This window comes from Elephantulus edwardii, unplaced genomic scaffold (assembly GCF_000299155.1).
Source record: "Elephantulus edwardii isolate Elephantulus edwardi_28Jun2011 unplaced genomic scaffold, EleEdw1.0 scaffold00050, whole genome shotgun sequence".
Taxonomy (NCBI): Eukaryota; Metazoa; Chordata; class Mammalia; order Macroscelidea; family Macroscelididae; genus Elephantulus; species Elephantulus edwardii.
In genome coordinates, this window is record NW_006399800.1 from 8,383,059 (window position 1) to 8,398,112 (window position 15,054).

Consider the following 15,054-nt stretch of genomic DNA (forward strand, 5'->3'; position numbering starts at 1 on the left):
AAGGCCCTTTATGAGGTGGATTGATTCAGTGACTGGTGTAATGGGGATGGGTGTATCGGAGATGGTGCGATTGGCATAGGACAGAGCAGAGTTTAGGGCTATTGTACATAGGGTTGCTATGAGTCGCAGGCGATTCGATGGCACATAACAACAACAACAACAGTGTGCTTTATATGTTCTAGGTAACTTCATTTCAAGGGTAAATTGATCTTGACTCTATATGACTCAAATTTTTCAATACTGAAGAATGGAACAAGAAGAATATACAAATAACCCCCACATATTGAAAGTTCACTTTATAGAAGATGTACATTAGTACCTGTTCATGGTAACTGAAAGAAATCTGAAGATTTTTCATTATTATGGAAAAAATGCACCAAGACGAAACTACCGTTCAGAGCTCTTAAAGATAACACTGCACAAGCCTTAACTTCGCAATAGAAACTACCCTCACTCAACATCAAGTTGCCATATCTTTGATCCATGTCTGTGAACATGGGATATTAGTAGTGTTTTAGGTTTATGTGTTGGTTAATTTGGTAAGTCATTTTTTGGACTGGACATGATCAAAAAAGTTTTCCATATAGTGTAATGGTAATGTTTCTTTTTACACCATTTCAGCATTTAAAGTTTCACACGAACACTCTTTTCACTTAGTACAGAAGAGACCTATAGGGAACTCTGATGGCCAAAAATATAACGCATCGCACTGTCAACCCCAAGACATGTGGTTCAAATCCACCAGCTACTCTGCAGGAGAAAAATGAATAGCCTTTCTCCATGCATTTAAAATCTTTGAAAACCTTGGAGGTTTCACTTACCAGGCTATTCCAAATAAAGGGCATGTAACAGTAACAGGGAAAACCTGCAATCTAGTAGAGTTAACTTTAGGGGGCAGTAGTAAGCTATTTTGCTTTCAATGTCATTGCTTAATTTTTGTCCTTGTTCATTTTTCTCTTTCCTAAAGCAAAGTATTACTTCTTTCACAACATAGATGGATAGCCTTTAATTTTTTTTAAATTTTGTCATTTTCACTTATTTAAAAGACTATGTTAGAAAATGTGGTACTTAGGAAAAACACCAGTGAAACAAAATAATGAAAATGAGGTCAGATTAAATGTACTATTTTGTACTTAGCATATTTTGATCACTTTGTCATGCTGTTAAATAAGCTGTTTTCATTACGTACTACTTCTAGAATCCCTGTTTAATAATTACGCTAGTTAACATAATGTATTATAACTATTTTACACATGTTCTCATTTATTCCTCATGCCATTATCTTCCTTTTTTTAAGATGAGGAAACAAGCACCTTGATATTAACATATGGATATACATACTTAGCAAGTAACAGTTAGGATTTGAAGCTTTTTTAAGAATATATGAATTGAATTCTATTGTTTAATCTATCTGACATAAATCTGTGCATGAATGTATAAAAATAACTTTGTTGGTGTTGCTTTTTGCCATTGAGTCAGAACTGACCCAAAGCTGACTCAGATTTTCAGAGGCAGTTAATCACACAGACGGACATTGTCCATCCTTCTCCCATGGAGCAACTGGTAGATTAGAACCACATGCCTTTGAAATTGCAGTATAGCTTCTTATCAGTAGGCCACCATACTTTTTAAAAAATATTGATTTATGAAATATATTCTGTTACAGTTTATAACATTCTTTAATCAGTTCCTTCTTGTTGAATATATTTTCTTTATTAAAAAAGTGCTTGAGTGATGTTGAAATTTTTTTATGTAACTCTTTCCTCATCTCATATTATCTTTTGTTAGATACCTATAAGAACAACTGATTCAGATTCTATCTTTATTATATCTTGGTAGGCTTGTTCTCCTGGTGGAGTTTACCATTTTGTAAGTCCACTAATATTATTGATACTGTTATTCTAGTCTGTCAGCTTTGATAGGTGAAAAAAAATCACAGAAACATGAAAGAAACTAGCATATTTACATTTCTGACATCTCTATGGTGTTATAAGTACATAACGTACATGTAGATTAAAGTTAAATGTTGCAGAGTCGTAAGAGTTGTCTTGCACATTATCATGTAATTGTCGGTAATTTTTTCCCCTTTTTACAGTTGATATCCTTCTCAAGGCTGTGGGAGATACCCCTATTATGAAAACAAAGAAGTGGGCTGTAGAGCGAACCCGAACCATCCAAGGACTTATTGACTTCATCAAAAAGTTCCTTAAACTTATGGCCTCAGAACAATTGGTATGAGACTAGTATTAACTATATTACTCTAAAACTGAGCAACGTTCCTAACTCATTAGGGCAACAGTGACTAATTGATGCGTACAGAAGTGTGTTTGAAGCCACACATTAATTTTGCAATGTCGTTTTATGTCTTTTCTTGGTGGAACTTGTATAATTTACTCAAGAATTCTCTAGAAAATGCTGAACTAAACCAATTTTAGATTTGCTTTTACAATAAGAACTAGATTTTCCCCTATCGTGATAAATATTTTTCCATAAAGTCACAGAACATCCATGCAGAAAAGATCGCTCACAAGATACTTTGTCCATAGGACATACAGTATTCATCTTCAACACCACAACTCAAAGGCATCGATACTTCTGTCATCTTTATTCGTTGTCCCAAGTTTCAGATGCATAGGAGATAATAAAAAAAGACCATATATTGAATCAGGAGCACCTTAGTTTTTAAACTGAGATTGTTGCTCCTTAGAATTTTGGGAGGTCCTTGACAGGATATTTTCCTAATTGAGTATGTCTTTGATTTTCTGACTGCTGGTATCAAGAATGTTGATTATAGATTCAGGTAAGGTGGTGTTGACAATTTCAATCCTTTCAACATCTAATGATGCATATTTGCTCAGTAACGGACATTTTTATTTTATTGATGTTGAACTGTAATCAATATTAAAGGCTGTATGTAGTCTCAGATCTTCTACAACAAGTACTTGATGGCTTCTCTACTTTCAGTGAGCATGGTTGTGTCATCTGCATAACACAGGCTGTTGATGAATCTTCCTCCAGTTCTCATGCCACATTCTTCATAGGTCTGGCTTCTCAAATGATTTGTTTAGCATGCAGATTGAATAGTTGTAGAAAAAAAGATAAAGCCTTAACACACAACTTTCTTAATTTTTTTAATTTTAATGAACGTTTACAGAGACTTAGGGTTTCCAGTCATTCATTGTTGCACTTTTCTCCCTGCCGACCCCCTCCCCCCAAATTCACTCTTAAAAAGAAAGAAAAACTCTTTTCATTGTTATATAATCCCTCCCCCCAAAATCCACTCTAATATTCAGCCTTTATTCTGGACCTGTAATGACAAGAATACCCATTCATCTATCCCTTTTAAACATTTCTCTCCCTCATCTGTTTCAATGCAATACACATCATTCCTCCCCTCCTTTTCTGTCTTCCCTCAACCCTGATGGCAGTCCTGTTTTACAACAGTGGCCCTATGCAGTATTTGTCCTTTTAAACCATATAGTGTTGTCGTGTTCTTTTCAGATAGCAGTTTCTAGATCTACCTATAGATTTTTCATGAACACGATTAAGTGTTAGAGTATTTTCATTCTTCTCCATGTTAAGCCATAGTTATGATTTAGAGAGTCACGTACCTTTGTATAGTTGGTAAAACACAGACATTCTTCTGATGGTCTCTTCTTTGATATCTCTGGTACCACAGTCTACTAAATCCGTTTTGAATTTCTGACATTTCTCTTGCCGATGTACAGCATGCTTTAGAAGTTTAATAATCTTCAAGATTTGCTTACATATGGTTTTAATGATGATATTCAAGAATTTCTACATTCTAATGGTTTTCAGTTATTAATGTGTAGAGTGTAGTTAGTGTGTGAGTAATTTCTTAAAAAGATCTTAACACTGAAATTTTTATTCTTAAAATTTAAGTGTAGACATAAAGGAAAATAACAGGTTACCTGAAATTTTATTTTCTAAAAAGGAAAAATTATCAGAAGCCTCTTTGACACTGTAATCTTTTGTCTCAATATCTTCAGAAATTTGAGTGTGAGGTGCTTTAAGAATAAGATTATAAAGACCTCTTGTTTTAATTTTGTCACTATACTGATATTGCACAGCCTAAAATCCAAAGTCTTTGAAGACATCACAGATCAGAAAGGTCAAAACAACCATCTGTTGTCCATTTACCCACCACAAAAATAACGAGTTTTAAATATATATAGTTAACACTAGATTTTGATAATTTTAACCATGTGAAATGTTATGTTAACAGAAATTGTGTCTCAATTATAAGGAAACAAAAAAAAAGTCACTTTAATAATATCTTGTGTAATTCTTCAAAAAACCAATTATTTTCAATGTTTCAGTTGTACAAGGGGAGCATTCCTGACATAGTTCACAGTGAGTTATGGTCGTTACTCAAAAGCTGAACAGATCCAAAGTTCAGATGCTTCAGTAGCCAAAAGAAAAAGCGAGGCATTCTTCTCTCACTAGGATTTATAGCCTTGGAAACTGCAGGGAAGTTAATATTAGTCAGAACCTACCTCATGACAGCTAGTATTGCTTTATCTTTTAGTTTTAGAAATTTAAAAATTACTGTTTAGCAATAAAAATTGTTACTTTGTTCCTTCTAAAGAATAATGAGATTTTTCATAAATATCTAATTAGAGAATTTGAAGATGTTAAGGGACATTTTCTTTAATTTTCAAGATGAAGAATTTCAAATAGTAAATGATTGGAACAAGTCCCATTTGTATATTTGACTGCTAACCTCAGGTCCCAATAGTTTTGACCCTCAAATCTGCAGAATAAAATGAGAGTCCTTCTTTGAAGTAGTTGTGCTTTAACCTGTGGGATCACTGTAAGTGAAAAATGACTGGACAGCAGTGGGTGGTTGAGTGGTGGCTGATTGGAACCTTGGAAAATTAGTTTAATAAGCTTGCCAGGGGAAATTAATCTCCCTAATTATTTTCTTTTTTCTTACAGTTTATTTATGTGAATCAGTCCTTTGCCCCATCCCCAGACCAAGAAGTTGGAACGCTTTATGAGGTAAAACTGCCCCTTTTGCACAGTATGCACATCTGTGTATAGTATAGTCATTAATCCATATCTTTAAGAAATACATGCTGGTTTTAGTTACCTATAGAGGAAAAGAGGTCATCTTTTTCTGTCTCTCAGACATCTTAAATGTAAGAGGAGCTGAATAAATTCTACAAAAAATGAAGAATACAAATATATAATGCAAACAAAATATGGCTTTAAAATATTCAAAGTAAGGCCACCTTCTTTACCCTCAATCAGTAATACAGATCTGCCTTTAAGGAATTGAAAGAGTATTTAAACCCAACACAGTTCATCTTTCTTAAGAGTTTGATAGTTGTTAGAGACATTAGCACTTTTGAAAAGCAGGTAAAGATGCATACATTGTGGTGGAGATATTGAGAGGAGACAAGATTAAAACAATACATAAGCCCATGCATGGTTCAGATCATTAATTGGCAAGTTTTACTAAATATGATTCTGTGTCAGTAACACCTCTTGAAGGAAATAGCCCTGACCATGTAGGTATGTCCAAGGATGTCTATGATAACACATGAATGTGTTCCTTACTTTGATCTAAGAATGTGAGTTTAACTTACTGCCTTTTTTCTTTTTTGATAGTGTTTTGGTAGTGATGGTAAATTGGTCCTACATTACTGCAAATCTCAAGCTTGGGGATGAGCCACTAAGGAAAACAACTTGCTTAAAATTTTCTTCACAGAAGAAACAGCTCTGAAAAGCTTTAGAGCTGTGACAAGACACTTTATGAATAATGATCAGCATGTATCTACCGTGGCCAGTGCTTATGCATGAAAAAACATCTGTAGAGTGGACTCCCAGAAATGCAACTTGTATTAATAGGCAGATCATTATAAAAAATTACAGTATGACTATTCCTTCTACAATTTATAATTCAAGTCTGCCTCCAAGGTATTGGAAAGGATATTGAGACTATTTATTTTAAAGTTTTGTTACTATTTCTTAAAATGCCAAAAAAAGGAAAATTACTTGTAGCAATAGCACTCTGTTGTTTTTTTTTCCCTGCTGTAAAAGTTTATTAAAGTGTTGATTTTTTTTTTTTTTTTAAATCTAGCACATGAAGTTCAGTTTGTTTTAGATATAGTCTTTGTCTTTTCTCATTTACATTTATGTCTACATTGTTTTTTTCTTGTAACACAAAGTAGCCTTCTGGTTTCTACTTACAGAGACTAGAGGGGCAGCCTCCTGACAAAAAGCATTATGCAGATTGGTTTAACAATTTTGCCAGTAACTGATGGGAATAGCTATTTCTGTTCATTTGTAGCCAGGAAGAAGAGGCATTTTGATACATTGGAAGATAGCTTTAGAGAATGTGCATAGTCTGAAAGGAACTTTCTTATTTGGAAACATTTTACAAACTGGACAAATATGCTCTTTTCAGCCATATCATATTGTTGTTGTTGTTATGTGCCGTTGAGTTGCTTGCGACTCATAGCGACCCTATGTACAACAGCCCTAAACTCTGCTCTGGCTTGTGCCAATCGCACTGTCTCCTACACTCCCATCCCGATTATCACAGTCACTGAATCAATCCACCTCATAGAGGGCCTTCCCCTCCTGCACCATCCCTCCACCCTCCCAAGCATGATGTCCTTCTCCAAGGACTGGTCTCTCTTCACAACATGTCCAAAGTATGTTAGACGGAGCCTCAGAATCCTTGCCTCCAAGAAGCCACCCTGTTTCACCCCCTCCAGGACGAATCTGTTTGTTTTCCTAGCAGTCCATGGTATTCTCAATGCTCTTCTCCAGCACCACAGCTCAAAGGAATCAATTTTCCTATCCTCTTTGGTCATTGTCCAACTATCTGATGCATAACAAGTGATTGCGAAGACCATGGCCTGTATCAAACTCACCTTAGTCTCCAGAGAGACACCATTGCTCTTCAGTATTTTGGAGAGGTCCCTAACAGCAGACTTTCCTATGGCAGTGTGCCTTTTAATTTCCTGGCTACTGGTGCCAAGAGTGTTGACTGTGGAGCCAATAAACTAAAGCTGTGTACAATCTCAATCTCGTCACCATCCATCCTGATGTTGCCAATTGGTTCAGTGGTGAGAATCTTTGTCTTCTTGACATTGAGCCTCAGTCCATATTGGAGGCTGCAGTCCTTGACCCTCTGCAGCAGGTGCTTCAGGTCCTCTTCATTTTCAACAAGCAAGGTTGTGTCATCTGCATAACGCAGATTGTTGATAAATTGTCCACCAATCTTGACCCCACATTTCTCCTCATAGAGCCCAGCCTCCCGGATAATCTGTTCTGCATATAGCTTGAAAAGGTATGGAGATAGGATGCATCCCAGGCGTACGCCCTTCCCAATTTTGAACCATGCAGTGTTCCCTTGCTCTGTTCTGACAACTGCCTCCTGGTCCAAGTATAGGTTTCACATTAGAACAATCAAATGTTCTGGGATTCCCATTCTTCTCAGAGTCAGCCACAGTTTGTTATGATCCACACAGTCAAATGCCTTTGCATAGTCAATGAAACATAGATAGACATTCCTCTGGTATTCTCTGCTTTCAGCTAAGATCCATCTAACATCAGCTACAATGTCCCTAGTACCACAACCCCTTCTAAACCCAGCCTGGACTTCTGGTAGTTCTCTGCTGATGTTCCAGTCATTTTTGGATAATCTTCAGTAAAATCTTGCTTGCATGTGAAATCAGTGAGATTGTTGTATAGTTTCCACACTCTGTTGGGTCACCTTTCTTTGGGATAGGAATAAATACCGATCTCTTCCAGTCAGTTGGCCAAGTAGTTCTCCAGATTTCTTGGCACAACTTGGTGAGCACATCCAGGGCAGCATCTGTTAGCTGAAATATGTCAGTTGGTATGCCATCTATTCCTGGAGCCTTATTTTTTGTCATTTCCTTCAAAGCAGCCTGAACTCCTTCTTTCATCACCATAGGCTCTTATCATATTAGATGTTTGAATCCCAGTTGTGTGTAATTGGTCTTAACTCTAATTACTAGTAATTCTGTCTGTATCTCTTAACTTGAAAGCCCTCAAAGAGTACTTGGAAAATAGCTCTAGAATTTGTTTCTGTATGTTTCATGCCATAACACAAAGTCAGAATACTATTTTCCTGATACTTTTAGATAATTAAGGAACCTGGTGGCATAGTTTGTAACCTGAAAGATTAACAATTTGAATGCACCAGCACTGGCTGGGAGAAACATGATGAGTGGTCTCCTTCTGAAACCAAATGGAGAGTCACGAGTTGGAATCAATTCACATTCAGTGGAATTTTTGGTAGTAGGTAATTAAAGTTAGATTTAACGTATTATTTCTACCGTGGTCTCCCCTTAATAAAAGAAATGAATATATTTATCCACGTATATATTTAACAAAAAATAAAATCTTTTGGATGTATTTGTAATGTTTGCGTCTAAGATTTTGGATGATAGACTATCAATCAACAATATCTGAGTAAATTTTTAATCAGATTTTTTATCTAAGTAATGGTTCATTAAATCTAAGAATAGCTTAAGTTGTACACTTCTTTGGTCTAAATAATTCATTAGTCTATGAAATACTAGTTTATCTAAATATGTATAACTTGTTTTCTACCCTAGCGAGCCTGGTGACACAGTGTGTAATGTATCAGATGGCTAATTGAAAGGTCAGCAATTCACATCCATCAGCGAACCATGGGAGAAAGGCAGGCAGTCTTGTAAAGCTTTACAGTGGCAGAGACAATTTCAATGTGAGTCAGAAATGGACTCTTGTGAATTGATTTTGGTTTTAATTCCTTCCCTAGTTAATATTGTCTTGTATACAAAGTGATTGCACTTTCAGGGGTTTCTATTTACAGATAAATAGCTGATTGACCATGCATGCTTCAACATGTAGGCAGCAGCATCTAGTCTCCTGTATCTCACATTTCTTTAGTGTTGTAATGTCATCTGTTTGTCATGAATTGTGTCCTTGATATGTGTCAATTTGGGTAGGTTATGATTTCAGAAGTGATATACCACCCTAAACACACAGTATCTTATCTTGAAAGTTAAGCAGGGTAAAGCCTGGTTAGTACTTGAATGGGAGACCATCTGGGAATATCAGGTGCTACAGCTTTCAGGATACAGCAGGCTTCTGATCTGTTGTTCATAAGATTGACTCCTCAATACCACTGACCCAGTGGAAGGTTCACTCCAGCTGTGGTGTTGGAGAAAAGTGTTGAATATCCCATGGACTGCCAGAACAAAACAGGTTCATCCTAAAGTGGTGAAACCAGGCTTCTCCTTGGAGACAAGGATTCTGAAGCCTTGTCTGAAATACTTTGGACATGTTTCAAGGAAGGACCAGTCCTTGGAGAAGGGACATCATGCTTGGAATGGTGGAGGGACACAGGAGAGGAAGACTCAATGAGATGGGTTGATTCCGTGACTAGGGTAATGAGGGTAGGTGTGAGGGCATCTAACGTGATTTCAGAATGATGTAACTGTTGTTTGTACCCTAATATCTGATACAAATGAGGCTAGACTAGTGGCAGTTTTTAAATGATGTACTCTTCCCTATAATGAGAAATGATCAGTTGTAAAGGGAGAGGGAGGATGAGCCATTAATTAGGTCATAGTCCTCTGATACAAGGAGTGTATCTTAGTTAGCTAGTCCTATAACATGCCACAAGCACATTATTCTAGCAAATTTATTTTAAAAAAATTAAGTTTGCCTATGGTAGTCCTGTGAACAAAAGATCTGAACCTTGCCCTAAATATCCTCACTATCCCTGCCATGCTCCAGCCCATTGTCACATTACCAGTCCATCTCACTGAGTCTCTTCCTCTTTTTTCCCCTGACCCTCTAACTTTGCCGGCATGATGTCTTTTCTGAAAATTGCTTCTTCCTGACAACATGCCCTAAGTATATCAAAGTTTCAACATCCTTCCTCTAAGGTGCACACTTGTTTCCACTTTCCCCAAAACAGATTTGCTTGTACATTTGGCAGTCTCTATTGGTGCTGGTGGTGCCATTGAGTAGAGTATGACTCATAGAGACTATGCACAACAAAACGTTACCCTATTCTGTGTTATCCTCATTTCTGACATACTTGAGTCTATTACTGCAACAATTGTCAGTCCATATGGCTGAGGATCATCTATCTGTTGGTGACCCTCCATCTTTCCAAGCACAATGAATGCCCCTATCCAAGGCATAGCTTCTTGCAACAAGCTCAAATAATGTGAGATGAAGTTTTTGTTATCTTTGCCTCCAAGGAGCACTCTGGCTACACCTTCTCCGAGACTTGTTCACTTGGCAGTGGAATATTCAGCACTCTTCAACACCCCAGCTTAATGGTATCATTTCTGTCATCCTAATTCATTACCCAGCTCTCAGACGTATATCAGGTGATTGAAAAGTATGTGGCCTGAAACAGGCTCAACTTAGTCTTCCTCTTATGACATACTGTTCCTCAGAGTCCAACTTCTCGAATGATTTTATTACTCAGTATACAGGTTGAATGTGACACTGATGTGTCAAATGCGTTAATGGTTGGCTACCCAATGCGGACAGAGAGTGGGGTGGAGCTCCCCAATTAAAACAAGCTTGGAAGGAGGAGTGGCATCCACTTCCATAATAGCTTGCCTCCGGAAACCCTATGAACCTGGAGAGGATGAAAGGCACCCAAGCATCAAGGACTTTCCTTCATAGGGTCGCTATGAGTCGACTGTGACTCGACGGCACTTTAACAATAACAATACAGATTGAATAGGTATGGAGAAAAGATGCTACCCTCACATATACATCAGAGAGATGGACAATAACTAGGGATGATAGAATTGATACTTTTGAGCTGTGGTGCTGGCGAAGAGTGTTAAATAGTCCATGGACTGACTGCCAAGAGAACAGGTTCATCCTAAAGTGGTGAAACTGAAGCTTCATCTGATATACTTTGGACGTGTTGCAAGGAAGGGCCAGTCCTTGGAGAGAGACTTCATGCTTGGAATGGTGGAGGGACAGCGCAGGAGAGGAAGACTCTCGATGAGATGGATCGATTGAGTGACGGGTGATGAGGGCCAGAGACAGTAAAGTTAGCAGAGTTCAAGGCTATTATACATAGCGTCACTGTGTAAGCAGCTTGATGGCACACAACAACAAGCTTCTTTGATGATTTTTATAAATGATATATTTAGGCATATCACATTCTATAAAACTATGTCCAAAACATTCAGTTCTGTTCCTTATCCAAGACATGGAAATTTACAATTACGGTTGTGCTCAAAGGTAAAAAACAGCCTTTTTTAAACACTTTCAGTAATTTATTAGTAGCATATAACTGATTCTTTGTCAGCATGGGCAGCAAGAGGGTATTCTTTCATACTAGAAAATCAACTAATACAGGATAATATGTGCAAATGTATGTTGTTGTTATGTACCATTGAATCGTTTGCGACTCATAGTGACCCTATGTACAAGACCTCTAAATGCTGTTCTATCTTGTGCCAACTTAGCCATCTCAAACACACTTATTCCCACCACTCCAGTCACAGAATCGATCCATCTCATCGAAGGTCTTCCTCTCCTTTGCCGCCCCTCCACTCTGCCAAATATGATGTCCCTCTCCAAGGACCAGTCCCTCCTTGCAACATGCCCAAAGTATCTATAAAATTTTAATAAAATCTACTTTCAGTTTGTTAAATAATTCCTTGAGAGGCCACTGAAGGAAACACAGCATCTTGTAGCCCAATCACAAATCTCTTCTAATTCTTAGAAAAGCAGTTTAAAATAAAAAAAAAAATTTTTTTAAAAGAAAAGCCGTTTTGATTATGTTGATCCGAGTAATACAGTCGCTGAAGGAAACACTTTGGATGAAGGAAACACTTTGCTTCAGTTTCCTCCAAAGGCCATCTCACTTGTGTTAGTAAAGCTTGGAAACACCCGTGAGCTAATTAATCTTCAGAGAATTTCTGCTGCAGGAGGAGTTGGCACACACCTTAATTTTAAACCACACAGTATTTTTATTCCTCTATTCAGACAACAGCTTGGGCTAAGTATAGGTTTTGTATGAGCACAGTTAAGTGTTCTGGGATTGTGATCCACACAGGCAAATGCCTTGGCACAGCCAATAAAGCACAAATCAATATTTTAATATTCTTTCAACTAGGATCAACTTGGCATCAACAGTAATATCCCTGGTCCGACAGCCACTTCTAAACCCAGCTTATACTTGCAGTTCTCTGTCAGTGTACCTTCCTAGCCATTTTTGCACGATGTTCAGCAATATTTTGCTTGCATGTGATGTAAATGACATTGTTTGATAAGTTTAACATTCTATTAGATCACCTTTCTTGGGTATAGGAACAAATAGGAATCTCTTCTAGTCAGTCAGCCAAGCAGCTGTCCTCCAAATTTTCGGGCTTAAATTGGTGAGCATGTAGGGTGCATCTGTTAGAAAAAACATGTTAGTCTGTACAGATCAATTCTTAGGGTGTTACTTTTTTTGCCATTATCTTCAGAGCCACTTGAACTTCTTCCTTCATTGGCTCTTGGTCACAAGGTTGCTGAAATTTTTAAGTATGAACTAATAATTCTTTTTTGATATGGTGATTCTGTATTTCATCCGTCTTTTTAATGCTTCCTGGATCATTCAAGATTTTGCCCATAGCATCTCTTTAATAATGCTTCCTGAATCATTCAAGATTTTGCCCATAGCATCTCTTTAATATTGAAATTCAAGGATTGAATTTGGGTTTCAGCCCTTTCACCTTTGTAAATGCCAGATGAGTTCTTCCCTTTGCTTTTTCTTCTTGAGCTGTCCTTTGAAATCTTCTGTTCAGCTCTTCTACTTCAGCATTTCTTCCCTTTGTTCTGGCTTCTCGATGCTCTAGAGCAATTTCCAGAGTCTCTTCTGCAACCTGTTTTGATCTTTTCTACCTCTTTTTTGTAATAACCTTTTGGACTCTTCATGGATACCATCTTTGAAGACTCATCTGGTCTGCATTTATTAGTGGTCAGTCAGTGCCTGAGATCTGTTCCAGAGATGATTTTTAGATTCAGGTTAGATTTTTATTCTTGTGGACTTTTTTTTTTCTTTTTCATTGGCTTCAATTTGAATTTTCATATGAGTTAACTGATGATTTGTTTTAAAGTCAGCATCTGGCCTAGTTTTGACTGCTGATACTGATGTAATAAAGTCTGAGTCTTGTGCAGTCCATCAGGTGAGTCATGTGTCAAGTCACCTTTTGTGTTTTTTTTTAAAGTGTTTGTGAATTGAACTTGCAATATTAGATCACATAATGTCCAGTCTCAGGAAGGTAACTGAGAACATACTTTCTAACCACCATTTCTTCCTCATTGTTTCTAAGTTTTGCATCTCAGTTCCCAGTAGTTATTAATATATCTTGGTTGAATGTTTGATCAATTTCAAACTGCAAAACTTGTTTTGTTGTTAGGTACCATTGAGTTGGGACCAAATCATATCTGACCCTCCAGCTGGTTTTCAGAGGCAGTAAATAGCATGGAAGGTGAGATTATCCATTTTTCTCCTTCTAGTAGATTCGAACCTATCTTTCAGTTGGCAGTGCACCAGAGCTCCCTGATAGAAATCCTCAATTTCCTCATCTTTTACTTTAGTTGTTTGTACATATATTTGAGTAATAGACATATTAACGGATTTTCCTTGTATGCATATGGACACCTTATTCTTTAAACACTTTATTCCATATTCTGTAAACATCTTTTAGTGTGCATACCATATTCTTTAAGCAAACATCCTTACTCTATAGCGCCACACTTCTGGCTGTTATTTCTTAATGATACTAAAGTCCCTTGTGAGGTAATGTATACAAATGCATACAAATAAACATTGTACTTGAGGGTAGGTATTGAAATAGCCTTTTCACTATGACTATAATACCATTCTTCACCCATGCTGATCTTTATGTGTTCCATTTAATTTTTAACAACTTCTAGTTTTCCTACATTCTTTGTCCATTGCACATTCTAGATTTTAAAGGATGTTTGCAACTCTTTCTCCTCAGTTAGATCTTCCTACTAAGGTACTCCTGATCCAGACCATGTTCTTCTTTTTGGCTTTCTGTGCATCAGAGAGCTGGACAGCGACCAAGGATAACAGAAGAACCAATACCTTTTTGAGTTGTGTTGCTGGAGAAGAGTATTGAACATATTGTGAACTGCCAAGAGAACAAACAAGTCTGTCCTGGAGATGGTGAAACCAGGTTGCTCCTTGGAGGCAAGGATTTTGAAACTCCATCTCACATACTTGCAGCATATTGCAGGAAGGATCAGTCCTTGGAAAAGGACATCATTCTTGGAAGGGTCAGTGCAAGAGAGGAAGATCCTGGATGAAATGATTCACACCTTGACTGTGTCTGGGGTCAGATGTGTTGTAGATGGTGAAATTGGCTAGGGACAGGGCAAGGTTCAGGGCTGGCTGTTGTTCATAGTCTCTGAGTTGTAGTCGATTCAATGGCACCTAACAACAACATTTGTATTCTTTTAAGTCCAAAATCAGGAAGTCATCTCTAGTATAAGATTATCTTTACCTCTTGGTTCTGGAGGAAATTCCTTGTTTCATTCAGCATCTGTAGAACAGGCATTCCAGAGATCTACATGTGTTTTGGCCTTTTCTGCTGTCAAGAAACTTTCTGATGTAGGCACTTGAATCCAAAAAGATGCATTCCATTGTTGTTAGGTGTCATAGATTCAGCAGTTTCCAAGGATTGTAAATCAGGGTATTGTCAGTGATAGAGAGTTAGATGCCAAAATTGTGTAGCCTTTGGGTTAGCAAAGCAATCCCTTACGGACACCACTACTAGAGATCCTTGCACTCCATGACCTTATAAATAATAGATTGAAACTTTGCCCTGTCCTGCTTAACTATGCTGTCATGTTCAGACCATTGTTGTAGTCACTGTGTCCATCTATTTCATTGAGGGCCTATCTTTTTTTTTTTATTAATTAATTTATTTCTTTTTCGTTTCAATGAACATCTACAGAGATTTTGGAATTCCATTCATTCATTGTTGCACCCTTCTCCCAGCCCAC

General features: G+C 37.3%; 1 protein-coding gene across 2 annotated transcripts in view; it reads left to right on the forward strand.

Annotated features, from left to right (window-relative positions):
- Positions 1 to 5,694, forward strand: part of ATG12 (autophagy related 12) — a 10,877-nt gene extending 5,183 nt beyond the window's left edge. The window contains exons 2-4 of one of the 2 annotated variants that reach the window (XM_006886671.1): positions 2,096 to 2,232; positions 4,960 to 5,022; positions 5,635 to 5,694. In XM_006886671.1, coding sequence (XP_006886733.1) covers positions 2,096 to 2,232; positions 4,960 to 5,022; positions 5,635 to 5,694 — 260 coding nt within the window. Of the gene's footprint in view, positions 1 to 2,095; positions 2,233 to 4,959; positions 5,023 to 5,634 lie in introns of those variants that run through there. The other variant, XM_006886670.1, reaches the window with a different exon arrangement.
- Positions 5,695 to 15,054: the final 9,360 nt, after the last annotated feature.